The sequence below is a fragment of the Salvelinus sp. IW2-2015 genome, unplaced genomic scaffold (genome assembly GCF_002910315.2).
Source record: "Salvelinus sp. IW2-2015 unplaced genomic scaffold, ASM291031v2 Un_scaffold1774, whole genome shotgun sequence".
Classification (NCBI taxonomy): domain Eukaryota; kingdom Metazoa; phylum Chordata; class Actinopteri; order Salmoniformes; family Salmonidae; genus Salvelinus; species Salvelinus sp. IW2-2015.
In genome coordinates, this window is record NW_019943150.1 from 115,541 (window position 1) to 135,333 (window position 19,793).

Genomic DNA, 19,793 nt, shown 5'->3' on the forward strand with positions numbered 1-19,793 from the left:
TCGGTGTTCTCCCAGTGTTCCGGGTGCTCCAGGAAAACAATCATCTCCTCAAACACTTCTTCAAACCTCTTCGGGCTCTGTCRACCAATTACACAACTCCGTTAGGAATATTAGCCAATCACACACCTCCGTTAAGAGTAGACAAACACCATCGACCAGTCAAAAACATCTGTCACACAGGAGCACCCAATCAGCTGATCAAAACTCAAACCTGTTTGGGCTCTGTCGACCAATCAAACCTATTAAGTTTCACGTTTTTATTGTCATGTGCACTAGTATAGTGAAATGCCTGTCTTGCTTTCTCTTTCCCAACAATTAGCTTTATTAGCCAATCACAAAACGCATCCACTCAGCTGATCAATCCAGTGTGACTATCTTATCACACAAACAGTCAGGAACAACTAAAAGGTAGAAGTGTATAGTTTCAGCATTAATAGTTTCTCTAAAACAACATAATAAATATAATTACCATCTTACCTTACGCGCTTTTACAATTATGGAAGACAGGATCTTCTTTCCGGTTTCGGCCAGAAACGTCCTCGTTGCTCTCTCACACAGAATCAGCTAGAGATGGAATGGACCCAATCACCAGTTTAGATACAGGGCATGGTACGGCTGTATATCATGATGTATTCTTTAGGAGTATATTACAGTATTACAGGGGCATGGTACGGTTTATCATGATATATCTAAAGAATAATTACAGTATTACAGGGCATGGTACGGTTTATCATGATATTACTCTAAAGAATAATTACAGTATTACAGGGCATGGTACGGTTTATCATGATATACTCTAAGAAAATTACAGTATTACAGGGGCATGGTACGGTTTATCATGATATATCTAAAGATAATTACAGTATTACAGGGGCATGGTACGGTTTATCATGATATATCTAAAGATAATTACAGTATTACAGGGGCATGGTACGGTTTATCATGATATATCTAAAGAATAATTACAGTATTACAGGGCATGGTACGGTTTATCATGATATATCTAAAAGAATAATTACAGTATTACAGGGGCATGGTACGGTTTATCATGATATATCTAAAGATACATTACAGTATTACAGGGCATGTACGTTTATCATGATGTATTCTTTAGGAGTATATTACAGGGGCATGTATCCATGATGTATTCTTTAGGAGTATAGAGGCACATACTTGACAGGCCTGCCGCACACAGTGTAACTTGGCCAGGAAGTCGGTGTCCCCAAGACACTCCAGCAGCTCAGTCCTAAAAAAACAAGGAAATTAGGCATTATAAATCACAGACATACTAGGAGTCAACACTTAATGGGAAATGTCAACTTCATATTATCTCCAGCACCACCCCAACATGTGTGAAATGGAGCATTTCTATGTTTAGTAGTAAAAAAAAGAAGAAGAAGACAAGTGTTTCCAATGACATCGTTGTGCACCATGTGATTCTAACCAATTATGAGGCATCGCCTACTAATTAGTAGATGTCATTGGAAACACTTCTCTTTATATATATTTTTTACTACAAAAAAACATATAAACGTGTCATTTTCACAGATGTTGACGTTGGGGTGGTGCTGGAAATGATGAATATAAAGTTGAAAAATGTCCCTTTAACAGGAGACAAAACATTATTAGGAGAGTCATTCTACGAAAATGGTGGYTTTCCTGTCCCGGCCTTATTCACCAGGAAAAACAGTTAAAAGTGTGAGATGACACAAATTGTTTTAATTTAAGTGTTTCATTATTAATAAAACATATGTAAGATATATAAAATGTTTTTCAAATTGGACTATTGTAGAGCACGGTCAGTACCATGAAATTGGCTTGTTCCTCGGGTCAGGTGTCATGGTTTAGTGACATATTTTGAGTGACCTTACATGTTATATAGTTATTTAGTGGACTACTTAGAAAACTAAAATTACAAATAATTTACCAGTAACGGCTTTCTCTCAATTTTGTCACTGGTTTTTAAAATTTATAAAAACCACCACACTGAAAAAAATGCAACATCATTGCCAAATTCTTCCTGGGTCAAAGGCTCATTGGAGACGGGAATGTTTTGAAAAGCACATGGTGAGTGTGCACTCTTCATATGTTAACAATTTGATGATTAACTTGGTAATTTCATGCGAGGACTTAAGATGTGTCACTGGTGTTCTACAGTTTATAGTAAAAAGGGAAAGGAAATTGGATTTAAAAAAGAAAGAGTTAAAAGATCTGAAGTAAAAGTGAAGAATACAGGAAAAGTTCCATGAACATGTTTTAGTGCAAACAATCAGTTTCAGTTTAGGTTCAAGGTTAGTGTTTCTAATGTTCTAGTGGACATGTTTSTATGACAATGTTGTGTGTTATGAAAGACATGTTAGTCAATAGGCTTGATCTTTTGGTCTTACTCTTTGACCAATGACCCTCATTTTAGGGGTTCATATAAAAWAAAATCAACTCATCTTATGAAATCTCAAATTATTTACAATTAAAAATATTACTACTAAATGTATAAAATTTGTTTGAAAATAATCTTGTGTTTGTCATTGTGATTAAAGTAAATTATTAATTAATTATTATTACTAATCCAAACAATTTCTTTGTACTGTCATGAACCTTTTCTGTCTTTGATTATATATGCAAATTAAAGACTGAAATTGCATTCTAGAAAGCCTGAATTGCCATATAAAAAAATAGGTAACACCAGTGACAAAAAGGCAACAAGCATTTTTTAAATGTAATGTAGTAAAAATATGTTAAGCTGTCATTTATGTTGATATATAATGTAAAAAAAAAAATGTTCACCACTTTTCCTCCCCAATTTCCTGGTATTTAATTGGTAGTTACAGTCTTGTCTCATCACTGCAACTCCTGTACGGACTCAGGAGATGCAAAGGTCGAGAGCCGTGCGTCCTCCGAAACACAACCCAACCAAGCCGCACTACTTCTTGACACAATGCCCGCTGGAGGCCAGCCGCACCAATGTGTCGGAGGAAACACCGTACACCTAGCAACCGTGTCAGCGTGCACTGCACCCGGCCCGCCACAGGAGTCGCTAGAGCACGATGGGACAAGGACATTCCTGCCGGCCAAACCCTCCCCTAACCCGGTCGCGGCCGGCTGCGACAGAGCCTGGACTCTAAACCAGGATCTCTAGTGACAGAGCTAGCACTGTGATGCAGTGCCTTAGACCACTGTGCCACTCGGGAGGCCCATTGACAGTTACAAAATGTCTCGTCAGCAACTTAGTTAACTTTTAAAATACAGAAATCATCCCCTTATAATTATGCAGCATCATATGATGCTAAATGCATCATACGGGGATGATATCTGTATTTTGAATTCCAAGTTACATATCTTGAAAAATTGTTCGTCAGCAAATCAGGTTTTGGGACTGTGTCAACAATGGACTAACGAAATAAGTACCGACAGTTAGTTTGGGGGTGGAGTTCCTTTAACAGGAGACAATACACACCAAGATCATCAACCAACAGGATGGCCAAGGTGCAACCTAAACAATCATAGGAACTATAAGGAAAGAGAACATCTCCGTCTCACCTGTGTACTCTGCAGGAGATCTTTCCCTCCTCAGCCAACTGTATGGCCTCCTCATAGAAGGGGTTAACAACTATACATGACCCCAGGATATGGGCACTACGCAGCTCCCTGTACTGCTCTGACAACTGAGAGAGAGAGAATATTATGGTTAATATCTACACATGTAGGTTACAAGGGGTAGTGGTATAGAGACCTCAGGACATAGATACTACGCAGCTCCCTGTACTGACAAGATAATATAGCGCCTTGGAAAAGTATTCAGACCCCTTTGATTGTCACATTGTGTTCAAGTGGGATTAAAGTTAATTTAATTGTAATTTTGTCAATATACACAAAATAATCTGGAAAAAGGGTAAAAAATAATAAAGATAAAATAAAAATGTAATAACTAAAATAGTCGTTGTTTAAGTAGTTAGCTCCCTGAGYCAAAACATGTTAGAAACACCTTTGACAGCAGAGTCTTCTTGGGCAAGTCGCCAACAGCTTTGCACATCTCCATGGTGCAATATTTGCCCATTATTCTTTTCAAAACGTATTCAAGATGTTGGGGATCATGATTAGACAGTAATGAAGTCGAAACTAACTTAGCCAACATTCCCTGTCGTCTTGGTAACTCCAGTGTAGATTTGGYCTCGTGTTTTAGGTTATTGTTCTGCTGAAAGGTGAATTCATCTCCCAGTGTCTGGTGGAAAGCAGACTGAACCAGGTTTTCCTGTAGGATTTAGCCTGTGCTTAGCTCCAGTCCATGTATTGTTATACAAACCCTCCCTAGTCCTTGCCAATAACAAGCATACCATGATGCAGCCACCACCATGCTTGAAAATAAAAAGAGGCAGTTACTCAGTGATGTGTTGGATTTGCCCTAAACATAAGGCTTTGCTCATTTAGGCCAAAATAAGTTTACTTTGCTGTGGGTTTTTTTCAGTATTACTTTTGGGCCTTGATGCATGTTTTGGAATATTTTTTCTATACATCTTATTTTCACTCATTGTGGAATCACTACAATGTTGTTGATCCATCCTCAGTTTTCTACCATCACAGACATTGAACTCTGTAGCCATTTTAATATGGCCTCATGGTAACATTCCTGATCAGTTTCGTTCCCGCCCTGCAGCTGAGTTCAGACGGATGACTATCTTTGATGTGTCTTGGTGGTTGGTGACGTTTTTTTTGATGAGGACGATTTTCTCCCCCCTTCTTCTCATGAGCACGGCCTTATTTGTATTACAGCATATTGGATGACTGTCATTCATATTCCATTCACCCAGTTCAATGTAACCCATAAGTATTATGTAGTTGTCTACACCTAAACTATCTCTATCGTGAGGTTGCTACAACCTATGAATGAAAGAGTAGGTTGTAGTAGTAGGTTTACAACAGTGCACACAGATGGAGGAAAATGTTGAGATGACAGGCAGCGACACATGGACGGACAGTGACACATTCAAAACCGCCTTGCACACTCTAGCCTGCATCTAGCTGATATTAKGGTGTACTCATTAGTCCAACTGTTGCAAACAAGCATTTCTATTGGGACAAATTCAGGTATTTTCATCCCTGTTTCGTTTGCTTCCGTTTGACATTTTTCAACAGAAAATCGGCAGAATGAATACATCCCTGATTAGTGGCAATTTTGGCATGTACGGTACATGTTGGTGGGGAAAACTCAAATATATTTTWAAATGCATGCCAGCAAAACCATTGTACTAAACAACACATTAATTGCACTATAAATGGTGCCCACAAACTGTTAGAGCTGACATAAAGCTGTCCCAACAGCAGAGCTTTCTTTTCAGCACCATGGAGTGAATCCTTACCACCGCTACACCTGGTTATCAGCAGAGCCTCGTCTGGCAGCAAAACAGTTCATTCAGCATAATTTACTTACTGCCTTTTTCAAATCCATGGCTGACTTGCATAAACAAATGTGCTTTCTACTGACAATTGAGATGTACAAACTATAGCATAAGGGAACAATGAGCGGATAAGAGGCAATCCGTAACTTCGATTAAGACATTAATGAGCGAGCTAAGACATAGTCGATAACTATTTGTTCAGCACTTTTGAAATGTACAGCGACAGAATTCAGAACATGGGCCGTTCTTATAGTATTCTCCCTGCACACCAAGTCGGAACCTTWGGATAATTAAAAGGGGGCATATAAGCAGACAATGAAAGCKCTTACAATATTCAAYGATGACATTTCTCTAAAACAGGCTATAGGCTACATGTGCACCACCRAGTCAGAACAGTAGGCTAAGTTGTGAGGGGGAAAGGGACCAAAATATTAGGGTGAGGCACATGGGTTACTAACAGTTTACGACACAACATACACTTATGTATACTGTAGCTAAGAAAGTAATACTTTCTYCCTGGCATTTACAATTTATGCAGCAGCATACAATACATTTTTGGACTCACTTCAACAGGAAGGTGGCGTGRCAGTCCTTGTGGGCAAATTGTCATTAAACTTTGTCACCAAAGTCTGGCATTCTCTGGATTTATGCTGSTTYCAAGACAAMTAGGAACTCTGAAAAAAACAAGGTTGAATCATGACGTCAGTGATCTTCAGGCCGGCGCTCTAGAAAACGAGGCCAGAGTTCCTGACGTGCAATTCCAAGTTGGTTGACCATTCAAAACTTATTTTCCCAGTCTGAGATAATTCCCCCCCCTCCCCAGAGTTCCCAGTTGTCTTGAACTCACTGAAGTCAGAGATTTCCAGTTCCAAGATATTTTGAAAGCAGCAAAAGTCATGCTGGATTGACAGCATGGCCAATGTATTCGACCTTTTCTGGCCCATGGTGTTGCTTGTGAATGTTTATCCTTTYTAAGCTTGAAAAAGAGACCCYTTCAGACAGATGTTTTAAACCCTTAAACCCAGACTTGGACCACACACCCTCTCCACTGAATAGYCGGCYGGGGAAGCAAAATAGTGATTGCTTTGCAACACTTGCAGTTAGGCACGGATTCCTTCCAAACCACTCATTGTTGAATTTGCGATTTCCCACTTGTGTAATGTCCAATGGCCGATGATCACCGATACATTTTATCTATAATTTATCTTCGTATGACAAGGATGTGCCAGTAGATTGTGTATTATGTGAGTTTCTCCCATTCTTCTCTGCTGATCCTTTCAAGCTCTGTCAGGTTGGATGGGGTGCATCGCTGCACAGTTATTTTCAAGTCTTTCCAGAGATGTTCGATTGGGTTCAAGTCTGGGCCATTCAAGGACATTCAGAGACTGGTCCCGAAGATACTTATGCATTGTCTTGGCTGTGTGCTTAGGGTCGTTGTCCTGTTGGAAGGTGGACCTTCGCCCCAGTCTGAGGTCCTGAGCGCTCTGGAGCAGGTTTTCATCAAGGATCTCTGTACTTTACTCCATTCATCTTTCCCTTGATCCTGACTAGTCTCCAGTCCCTGCCGCTGAAAACATCACCTTAGTTTAATGCTGCCACCGCCATGCCATGCTTCACCGTAGGGATGGTGGCAGGTTTCCTCCAGACATGACGATTGGCATTCAGGCCGAAGAGTTCAATCTTGGTTTCATCAGACCAGATCATTTTYCCCCCTCATTGCCAAAAGGCAGCTAAAGATTCTTAGACAAACTCCCAAGTGGGCTGTCATATACCTGTTAGGTCAGATTTTTTCTATGTTACCCATTTCGAAAAGATCCCTGGTATTTGTAGTTGAATCTGTGCTTGAAATTCAATACTTGACAGAAGGACCTTAGACAGATATCTATCTATATCATGAGGGACAGAGTTAGTAATTWAAAAATCATGTCAACCCTGTGAGAAAAATGATTCCCCCCTCCAGAGTCCATGTAACTTGTGTGATTTCTTAAGCCACATTAAGGCAAGCCTAAATTAGTTTATTAAAATGGCTGAATACTAATGCAATGATTATATTTTAGTTATGAAATGTGMATTTAGCTACACTGAACAAAAATAGAAATGCAACATGCAAGAATTTAAAAGATTTTACTGAGTTACAGTTCATAAGGAAATTAGTCTAAAGAAATTAATTTAGGCCTATGGATTTTACATAACTGGGAATACAGATATGCATCTGCTGGTCACGGATACCTTAAAACAAAAGGTAGGGGACGTGGATCAGAAAACCAGTCAGTATCTGGTGTGACCACCATTTGCCTCATGCAGCGTGACACATCTCCTTCACATAGAGTTGATCAGGCTGTTGATTGTGGCCTGTGTATCACCGCATGGTACGTCAACTGCTCCGCCCACATCCGCAGGACTCTGCAGAGGGTGGTGCCGTCTGCTCAACGCCTCACCGGGGGCACACTGCCTGCCCTCTGAAACATCAACCACCGCCCTTTCAACCCACTATCATTCAGAAGGCGAGGTCAGTACAGGTACATCAAAGCTGGGACAGAGACTGAAAAACAGCTTCTATCAAGGCCATCAGACTAAATAGTTATCACTACCCAGTTACTCAACCCTGCACTTTAGAGGCTGCTGCCCTATATACATAGACATGGAATCCCTGGTCACTTTAATAATGTTTCCATACGGTTTTACTCATCTCATATATACTGTATTCTATTCTAATGTATTCCAGCCAATGCCACTCCGACATTGCTCGTCCTAATATTTAAATATTTCTCAATTCCATTATTTTAGATGTGTGTATTGTTAAGATACTACTGCACTGTTGGAGCTAGGAACACAAGCATTTCCCTACACCCGCAATAACATCTGCTAAAAAGTGTATGTGACCAATAAAATTTGATTTGGAATGTTGTACAACGGCTGTGTCGAAGTTGCTGGATATTGTCAGAAACACGCTGTCGTACACGTGGATCCAGAGCATCCCAAACATGCTCAATGGGTGACATGTCTGGTGAGTATGCCGGCCATGAAAGAACTGGGACATTTTCAGCTTCCAGGAATTGTGTACAGATCCTTGCAATATGGGGCCGTGCATTATCATGCTGAACACATGAGGTGATGGTGGCGGATGAATGGCACGACAATGGGCCTCAGGATCTCATCACAGTATCTCTGTGCATTCAAATTGCCATCGATAAAATGCAATTGTGTTCGTTGTCCATAGCTTATGCCTGCCCATAATCCCACCACGGAGCACTCTGTTCACAACGTTGACATCAGCAAACCGCTCACCCACACACCATAYATGCTGTCAGCCATCTGCCTGGTACAGTTGAAACCGCAATTCTGCCAAAGAGCAAACTTCTCCAGCGASGCCAGTGAGCATTTGCCCACTGAAGTCGGTTAAGACGCTGAAATGCAGKCAGGTCAAGATCTTAGTGAGGATGACACACAGATTAGCTTCCCTGAGACGGTTTCTGACAGTTTGTGCAGACATTCTTCAGTTGTGCAAACCCACAGTTTCATCAGCTGTCCAGGTGGCTGGTATTGCAGGTGAAGAAGCTGGATGTGGAGGCCCTAGGCTGGCATGGTGACACGTGGTCTGCGGTTGTGAAGCCGATTGGACATACTGCCAAATTCTATAAAAACGACATTGGAGGCAGCTTATGGTAGAGTAATGAACATTCAATTCTCTGGCAACCGCTCTGGTGGACATTCCTGCAGTCAGCATGCCAATTGCAAAACTTGACACATCTGTGGCATTGTGTTGTGTGACAAAACAGCACATTTTAGAATGCCCTTTTATTGTTCTCAGCACAATGTGCACCTGTGTAATGATCATGCTGTTTAATCAGCTGATTGATATGCCACACCTGTCAGGTGGATGGATTATCTTGGCAAAGGAGAAATGCTCACTAACAGGGATGTAAACCAATGTGTGCACAAAATGAGAGAAATAAGCTTGTGTGTATAGAACATTTCAGGGATATTTTATTTCACCTCATGAATCATGGGACRCGTGTTTATTTTTGTTGAGTATAAATGGTTTGTTTTTCTTCCACTTAGTGTTTCGAGTAGATGACAAAAACTGACAAATCTACTTTTAAAATCCCACTTTTTAACTCAATACAATTTTTTTAAATCCAAGGGGTCAGAATACTTTTGCAAGGCACTGTTGATGGTTAATCAAATCCAATTGTATTTTTCACAAGCTTGGTAAACAACAGTGAAATGCTTTCCAACAATACAGAGAGAAATAGAAAGATAACGAGGGATAAAAACCAATGAGTAACGATAACTTGGTTATATACATGGGTACTGAGTCCATGAGCAGGGGTAGGAGGTAATAACTTGGCTATATAAACAGGGTACCAGTACTGAGTCGATGTGCAGGGGTACGAGGTAATTGAGGTAGATATGTACACATGGGTAGGGATAAAGTGAGTAGACAACAGGATAGATAATAAACCATAACAGCAGGGTATGTCAGAGGAAGACCCCAAAGAAGGTCAAAGACTCCAGTCACCCAAGTTATAGACTGTTCTCTCTGCTACTGCACGGCAAGCAGTATCGTAGCACCAAGTCTAGGACCAAAAGGCTCCTTAACAGCTTCTACCCCCAAGCCACAAGACTGCAGAACAATTAATAAAATCGCCACCGGACAATTTACATGTACCCCCCCAAACCTTTTGTACACTGCTGCTACTCGCTGTTTATTATCCATGCATAGTCACTTTACCACTACTTGCATGTAGAAATTACCTTGACTAACCTGTACCCCTGCCCAAGCATTTCACAGTAAGGTCTACATCTGTTGTATTCAATATATTTGTATTTATTACGGATCCCGACTAGTTCCTGCCAAGGCAGCGGCTACTCTTCCTGGGGTTTATTATGGATCCCGACTAGTTCCTGCCAAGGCAGCAGCTACTCTTCCTGGGGTTTATTATGGATCCCGACTAGTTCCTGCCAAGGCAGCAGCTACTCTTCCTGGGGTCCAGCGAAATGAAGGCAGTTATGGATGTATTGTTTAAAATAAAATGTATAACAGATTTCACAACACACTGTGTGCCCTCAGGCCCCTACTCCACAACAAAAAAATCTATGTGTACGTGTGTGTAAGTTATCGTGTGTGTGTGTGTGTGTGTGTGTGTGTAGGCACGTGTCTGTGTTGCTTCACAGTTCCCACTGTTCCATAAGGTGTAAGAGTGTACAAAGCTGTCATCAAGGCAAAGGAGGGGCTATTTGAAGAATCTCAAATATATTTAGATTTGTATTACACTTTCTTTGGTTAGAACATGATTCCATATGTGTTATTTCATAGTTTTCATGTAGAAAATAGTAAAAGTAAAGAAAACCCATGGAATGAGTAGGTGCTGTAAACCTTGTGACCGGTTGTGTAGATTGATGACAAACCTTAACATTGTCGATAGGGATTTCTTTATTTTTTGTCAGTTCATAAATCATATTCCAGAATTGACTACTTTTTGTTGGACTCCAAACTAATTTCAGCAGCTGCGTCGGCTACCTATCACCCGATTCTAATTACAGACAACTCTCCGCTGTCCATGGTGCTGCAACAGGACAATATGTCTGCAGGTCGGCGACTTTGGCACTTGGGACGCTTACTTATTGAAAGATGAGACTGTCAGCATTTGAAGTTTCCTTGGAGCTAACGACACGGGGGATATTGACGACGACTATCCTTCGGGAATCTCTCAGGGCTGTGATTTCAGGTCACATTTTCCCCCCATATAAAATCGGAGAGGAAGAAACACGCCAATACTAGGATGAAAGAATTTGAGAGAGAGTTAGGGGAACAGGAAAGTTTAGAATTAATTCCTAGAATGCAGATCAAAGTAGAAATATGAATACAATACTATCCCTTTCGAAACTAATGTGGTCTTAACTTTGTTGTGTTCTAGCAAGTCATTTTGAACTGAGTGACAAACCACAAATTATTAGCAAGACAGCCAAGGCATGTACAGGCATCTAGAGCTATTCATAAAATAAAAAGACCAGAATGGTCAAATAGTAACAGATCCACAGGGTATTAATAAATGTTTTGAGCCGATTTAACCCCGTACTGCTGTACATCAATCAAAATACGATGCCACTGATCCACAAACTATGGAACGCTTTTTCTCACCGAATGTGTACTTCCTAAACTGCTGCACTCGATGCCGGGTTAACTTGAGGAGATTAACGCAGCGATAGCACAATTTCCAAACAGCAAGGCCCCTGGGCCCGATGGATATGTAATAGAATTCTATAAGAAATACTGCGCCAGTCTAGTTCCACTCCTGTTGCGAATGTTTAAACATTCCAAATTCACGCAAAACACTATGAGGCTACTATAGCACTGATCTTGATTAGAGAGATTCCATGGAGATGTCGTCTTGTCGCCCCGTGTCGTTACTCCCCAGAGAGAATAAGGTGCTGCACCCCACTCAATATTTATTTTTGTTTTAACACTGCTTGTAATGACTATATGAGGTCTTAAAATATGCATGAGTTTAAGTTTTGTTTTATCCTCTGTTGCCGTTCCATTCAACACTACAACGAATGTCAATGTTTGCATCTGTCTTTTTTAATTGGAAAATAATAAACAGATAATAAAAAAATGTAAAAGATTGCCAAAGTCAGAGAGCGCCGTGCGTCCTCGAACACAACCATGACCGAACGCCTACTACTCTTGACACAATGCCCGCTGGAGGGCCAGCCGCACCAATGTGTCGGAGGAAACACCGTACACCCTAGCAAACCGTGTCACGCTGCACTGCCGGCGCGCCACAGGAGTTCGCTTAGAGACGATTGGACATTTGAGACATTTTCCTTGCCTGCCAACCCTCTTCCAACCGTGTCTCGCCGCGCGTGCTCGACAGAGCCTGGACTCTAACACGGATCTCTAGTGACAGAGCTAGCACGTGTGGATGCAGTGCCTGAACCACTGGTGCCACTCGGTGAGGCCCCATGACAAGTACAAAATGTCTACGGTACAGCACTTAGTTAACTTTTAAAATTACAGAATCATCCCTCCTTATAATTATGCGCATCAATTGATGCTAAAATGCATCATACGGGGCATGATATTCTGTAATTTGACATTCCAAGTTACATATCTTGAAAAATGTTCGTCAGCAATAAGTGTTTGAGGACTGTGTCATACAATGGAATCATACGAATATAACTAGTATTCTTCGGACAGTTTTTAGTTTGGGGGTGAGTTCCTTTAACATAGAGACAATACACACCAAGTATATCAACCAACAGGATGGCCAAGGTGCAACCTAAACAATCATAGAACCTATGTAAGGAAAGAGAAACTATCTCACGTCTCACTGTGTACTTCCTGAGGAGATCTTGCCCTCCCTCAGGCCAACTGATTGGCCTTCCTCTATAGGAAGGGTTAACAACTATACATGACCCTCAGGATAGGGCACTACCAGCGCCTCTGTTACTGCTCTGACATTATCTGAGATGAGAGAGAATATATATGTTATATCTATCACATTAGGTTACAAGGGTGTGGTTATAATTGAGAACATCGGACTAGATTCTAGCAGCTCCCTGTACTAGACAGATAATTATTAGCGCCTTGGAAAAGTTATTCAGACCCTTTGATTGTCACATTGTGTTCAAGTGTATAGGTTAATTTAATTGTTAATTTTGTCAATGTACACAAAAATAATCTGGAAAAAGGGTAAAAAATTATAAAGATAAAATAAAAATGTAATACACTAAAATAGTCGTTGTGTTAAGAGTTAGCTCCCTGCAGTCAAAACATGTTAGAAACACCTTTGACAGCAGAGTCTTCTGGGCAGTTCCCACACGCTTTGCACATCTCCATGTGCAATATTTGCCATTATTTCTTACTTCAAAACGTATTCAAGATGTTGGGATCATGATGTAGATCAGTAATGACCAGTCGGGAAACTAACTTAGCCAACATTCCCTGTGCGTCTGGAACTCCAGTGTAGATTGGCCTCTCCTGGTTTTAGGTTAGTTGTTCTGCTTGAAAGGTGAATTCATCTTCCCAGTGTCTGGTGGAAAGCAGACTGAACCAGGTTTTCGCTGTACTGAGAATTTAGCCTGTGCTTAGCTCCAGTATGTATTTTATACAAAAAAAAACTCCCTAGTCTTGTCAATAAAAGCATACCATGATGCAGCCCACCATCGCTTGAAATAAAAAAGGCAGTTACTCAGTGATGTGTTGGATTTTGCCCCTAAACATAAGGCTTTGCTCATTTAGTGCCAAAATAAGTTTACTTTGCTGTGGGTTTTTTTCAGTATTACTTTTGGGTCCTTGCATGCTAACATTGTTTTGGAATATTTTTCTATACATTCTTATTTTCACTCATTGTGGAATCACTACATGTTGTATCCATCCTCAGTTTTTTCCAGCACAGACATTAACTCTGTAGCCATTTAATATCACCAATGGCCTCATTGGTAAACATTCCTGTATCAGTTTCGTTCCCGCCCTGCAGCTGAGTTCAGACGGATGACTATCTTTGATGTGTCTTGTCGGTTGGTGACGTTTTTTGATGAGGACGATTTTCTCCCCCCTCTTTCTCATGAGCTCACGTCCTTATTTGTAACAGCATATTGGATGACTGTCATTCATATATTCATTCACCCAGTTCAATGTAACCCATAAGTATTATGTAGTCTGTCTACACCTAAACTATCTCTATCGTGAGGTTCTTTACACTCATGAATGAGTATAGAGTAGTGTAGTAGTAGGTTTACAACAGTGCACACAGATGGAGAAAATGTTGAGATGACAGGCAGCGACACATGGACGGACAGTGACACATTCAAACCGCTCTTGCACACTCTAGCCTGCATCTAGCTGATATTAGGTGTACTCATTAGTCCAACTGTTGCAAACAAGCATTCTTATTGGGACATAATTCAGGTTTTTCATCCCTGTTTCGTTTGCTTCCGTTTGACATTTTTTCAACAGAAATCGGCAGAAATGAATACATCCCTGATTAGTGGCAAATTTTGCATGTACGTTACAGTTGGTGGGAAAACTCAAAAATATTTTTTAAATGCATGCCAGCAAAACCATTGTACTAAACAACACATTAATTTCACTATAATGGTGCCACAAACTGTTAGAGCTGACATAAAGCTGCCCAACAGCAAGAGCTTTCTTCTTTCAGCACCATGGAGTGAAATCCTTACCCAGCGATACACCTGGCTATCAGCAGAGCTCGTCTTGGCAGCAAAACAGTTCATTCAGCATAATTATTACTTGCCTTTTTCAAATCCATGGCTGACTTGCATAAACAAATGTGCTTTCTACTGACAATTGATTGTACAAACTATAGCTAAGGGAATCAGACGATTAAGGCAATCCGTAACTTCGATTAAGAACATAATGGCGACGCTAAGCATAGTCGATAACTATTTGTTCAGCACTTTTGAATGTACAGCGACAAGATTCAGAACATGGGCCGTTCTTTAGTATTTCCCTGCACACCAAGTCGGAACCTTTGATAATATAAAGGGGGCATAAAGCAGACAATGAAAGCTCTACAATATTTCAAATAGATGACATTTCTCTAAAACAGGCTATAGGCTACATGTGCACCACAGTCAGAACAGTAGGCTAAGTTGTGAGGGGGAAAGGACCAAATATTAGTTGGGTGAGGCACATGGGTTACTAACAGTTACGACACAACATACATTATGTATACTGTAGCTAAAAAGTAATACTTCTTCCTGGATTTACAATTTATGCAGCAGCATACATACTTTTTGGACTCACTTTCCAACGGAAGGTGGCGTGCAGTCCTTGGAGGCAAATTGTCATTAAACTTTGTCACCAAAGTCTGGCATTCTCTGGATTTATCTGGTTTCAAGCAAATAGGAACTGAAAAAAACAAGGTTGAATCATGACGTCAGTGATCTTCAGGCCGGCGCTCTAGAAACGAGGCCAGAGTTCTGACGTGCAATTTCCAAGTTGGTTGACCATTCAAAACTTATTTCCCGAGTCGAGATAATTCCCCCCCCTCCCAAGAGTTCCCCAGTTGTCTTGAACTCACTGAAGTCAGAGATTCTAGTTCCAAGATATTTTGAAAGCAGCAAAAGTTCATGCTGGATTGACAGCATGGCCAATGTATCGACCTTTTCTGGCCCATGGTGTTGCTTGTGAATGTTTTATCCTTTTTCTAAGCTTGAAAAAAGAACCCTTCAGACAGATGTTTAATACCCTTAAACCCAGACTTGGACCACAACCCTCTCCACTGAATAGTCGCGGGGAGCAAATATGATTGCTTGCAACACTTGCAGTTAGGCGACGGATTCCTTCCAACCACTCATTGTTGAATTTGCGTATTCCACTTGTGTAATTGTCAATGGCCGATGATCACCGATACATTTATTCTATAATTTTCTTCGTTATGACAAGGATGTGCCTAGTAGATTGTGTTATTATGTGAGTTTCTCCCATTCTTCTCTGCTGATCCTTTCAAGCTCTGTCAGGTTGGATGGGGTGCATCGCTGCACAGTTATTTCAGTCTTTCCAGAGATGTTCGATTGGGTTCAAGTCTGGGCCATTCAAGGACATTCAGAGACTGCGTCCCGAAGATACTTATGCATTGTCTTGGCTGTGCTGTAGGGTCGTTGTCCTGTTTGAAGGTGGACCTTCGCCCAGTCTGAGGTCTGAGCGCTCTGGAGGCAGTGTTTCATCAAGGATCTCTGTACTTTACTCCATTCATTTCTCCTGTGATCCTGACTAGTCTCCAGTCCCTGCCGCTGAAAACATCACCTTAGTTTGATGCTGCCACTGCGCATGCTTCACGTGAGGATGTTGGGCAGGTTTCCTCCAGACAGTACGATTGGCATTCAGGCCGAAGAGTTCAATCTTGGTTCATCAGACCAGATCATTTTCCCCCCTCATGCCAAAAGGCAGCTAAAGATTCTTAGACAAACTCCCAAGTGGCTGTCGTATACCTTGTTAGGTCAGTGATTTTTCTATGTTTACCATTTCGAAAAGATCCCTGGTATTGTAGTTGGAATCTGTGCTTGAAATTCAATACTTGACAGAAGGACCTTAGACAGATAATCTATCATTCCATGAGGGACAGAGTTAGTAATTTTAAAATCATGTCAACCCTGTTGAGAAAAAGTGATTCCCCCCTCCAGAGTCCATGTAACTTGTGTGTGATTTCTTAAGCCACATTAGGCAAGCTAAATTAGTTTATAAAATGGCTGAATACTAATGCAATGATTATATTTTAGTTATGAAATGTGCAATTTAGCTACATCTGAACAAAAATAGAAATGCAACATGCAAGAATTTAAGGTTACATCATAAGGAAATTAGTCTAAAGAATTAATTTAGGCCTATGGATTTTACATAACTGGGAATACAGATATGCATCTGCTGTCACGGATACCTTAAAACAAAAGGTAGGGGACGTGGATCAGAAAACCAGTCAGTATTGGTGTGACCACCATGCTCATGCAGCGTGACACATTCCTTCACATAGGTTGATCAGGCTGTTGATTGTGGCTTGTGATCACCGCAGTGGTACGTCACTAGCCGCCCACATCCGCAGGACTCTGCAGAGGGTGGTGCCGTCTGCTCAACCACGCTCACGGGGCACACTGCCTCCCTCCAAAACATCAACCACCGCCCTTTCAACCCACTATCATTAGAAGGTGAGGTCAGTTGTCAGGTACATCAAAGTGGACCGAGAGCATGAAAACAGCTTCTATCTCAAGGCCATCAGACCTAAATAGCTATCACTAACCCAGTTACTCAACCCTGCACTTTAGAGGCTGCCGCCATATACATAGACATGGAATCCCTGGTCACTTTAATAATGTTCCATACGGTTTTACTCATCTCATATATACTGTATTCTATTTCTAATGTAATCTAGCCAATGCCACTCCGACATTGCTTCGTCCTAAATTTAAATATTTCTCATATTCCATTATTTTAGATGTGTTATTGTTAAGATACTACTGCACTGTTGGAGCTAGGACACAAGCATTTCCCTACACCCGCAATAAACTAAAAATGAAATAAAATTTTGATTGGAATTTTGTCCCCCTACACGGCTGTGTCGAGTCGCTGGATATTGTCAGGAACACGTTGTCACACGTGGATCCAGAGCATCCCAAACATGCTCAATGGTGACATGTCTGGTGATATACGGCATGGAAGAACGAACATTTTCAGGCTTCAGAATTTGTACAATCCTTGCGACATTGGGGCTGTGCATTATCATGCTGAACACATGAGGTGATGGTGCGGATGAATGGCACGACAATGGGCCTCAGGATTCTCACAGTATCTCTGTGCATTCAAATTGCGCATCGAAAAATGCAATTGGTCGTTGTCCATAGCTTATGCCTGCCCATAATCCCACCACGGAGCACTCTTTTCACAACGTTGACATCAGCAAACCGCTCACCCACACACCATAATGCTGTCAGCCATCTGCCTGGTACAGTTTAAACCGCAATTCTGCCAAAGAGCAACTTCTCCAGCGAGGCCAGTGAGCATTGCCCACTGAGTCGGTTAAGACGCTGAAATGCGAGCAGGTCAAGATCTTAGTGGGATGACACACAGATTAGCTTCCCTGAGACGGTTTCCTGACAGTTTGTGCAGACATTCTTCAGTTGTGCAAACCCACAGTTTCATCAGCTTTCCAGGTGGCTGGTATTGCAGGTGAAGAAGCTGGATGTGGAGGCCCTAGGCTGGCATGGTGAACGTGGTCTGCGGTTGTGAAGCCGATTGGACATACTGCCAAATTCTATAAAAACGACATTGGAGGCAGCTTATTGGTAGAGTAATGAACATTCAATTCTCTGGCAACCGCTCTGGTGGCATTCCTGCAGTCACGCAATGCCAATTGCAAAACTTGACACATCTGTGGCATTGTGTTGTGTGACAAAACAGCACATTTTAGAATGCCCTTTTATTGTTCTCAGCACAATGTGCACCTGGTAATGATCATGCTGTTTAATCAGCTATTGATATGCCACACCTGTCAGGTGGATGTTATCTTGGCAAAGGAGAAATGCTCACTAACAGGGATGTAAACCAATGTGTGACAAAATGAGAGAAATAAGCTTGTGTGTATAGAACATTTCAGGGATATTTTATTTCACCTCATAATCATGGACACGGTGTTTATTTTTTGTTGAGTATAAATTGGTTTGTTTTTCTTCCACTTAGTGTTTTCGAGTAGATGACAAAAACTGACAAATCTACTTTTAAATCCCACTTTTTAACTCAATACAATTTTTAAATCCAAGGGTCAGAATACTTTTGCAAGGCACTGTTGATGGTTAATCAAATCCAATTGTATTTTAACAGCTTGGTAAACAACAGTGAATGCTTCCAACAATACAGAGAGAAATATAAAAATAACGAGGATAAAACCAATGAGTAACGAAAACTTGGTTATTACATGGGTACTGAGTCCATGAGCAGGGTAGAGTAATATAACTTGGCTATATAAACAAGTACCACTACTGAGTCGATGTGCAGGGGTACAAGGTAATTGAGGTAGATATGTACACATGGGTAGGGATAAAGTGAGTAGACAACAGGATAGATAATAAACCTAACAGCAGGGTATGTCAGAGGAAGGCCCCAAAGAGGTCAAAGACTCCAGTCACCAAGTTATAGACTGTTTCTCTCTGCTACTGCAGGCAAGCAGTATCGTAGCACCAAAGTCTAGGACCAAAAGGCTCCTTAACAGCTCTACCCCCAAGCCACAAGACTGAAAATTTCTATCGCCACCGACAATTACATGACCCCCAACCTTTTGTACACTGCTGCTATCTCTGTTTATTATCATGCATAGTCACTTTTACCACTACTTGCATGTAGAAATTACCTTGACTAACCTGTACCCCTGCCCAAGCATTTCACACGTAAGGTCTACAATCTTTGTATTCAATATATTTGTTATTTATTACTGGATCCCGAACTAGTTCCTGCCAAGGCACGCAGCTACTCTTCCTGGGTTTATTAATGGATCCCGATTAGTTCCTGCCAAGGCAGCAGCTACTCTTTCCTGGGGTTATTATGGATCCCGACTAGTTCCTGCCAAGGCAGCAGGCTTACTCTCTTCCTGGGGTGATCCAGCCGAAATGTAAGGCAGTTATGGATGTTATTGTTTAAAATAAATGTATAACAGATTTCACAACACACTGTGTGCCCTCGCGCCTACTCCACCAACAAAAAATCTATGTGTACGTGTGTGTAAGTTATCGTGTGTGTGTGTGTGGTGTGTGTGTGTGTGTGTGTAGGCACGTGTCTGTGTTGCTTCACAGTCCCCTGTTTCCATAAGGTGTAAGAGTGTACAAAGCTGTCATCAAGGCAAAGGAGGGGCTATTTGAAGAATCTGTTTTATCCTCCTGAAGTTA

The 19,793-nt window shown here is 41.2% G+C and overlaps 1 protein-coding gene across 1 annotated transcript in view; it reads right to left on the bottom strand.

Moving 5' to 3' along the window:
- Positions 1-19,793, bottom strand: part of LOC112071930 (mitoguardin 1) — a 47,923-nt gene that overhangs the window by 7,912 nt on the left and 20,218 nt on the right. Inside the window, 4 exon segments of the mRNA XM_024139344.1 lie at positions 1-77; positions 478-564; positions 1,174-1,246; positions 3,538-3,662. Coding sequence (XP_023995112.1) covers positions 1-77; positions 478-564; positions 1,174-1,246; positions 3,538-3,662 — 362 coding nt within the window.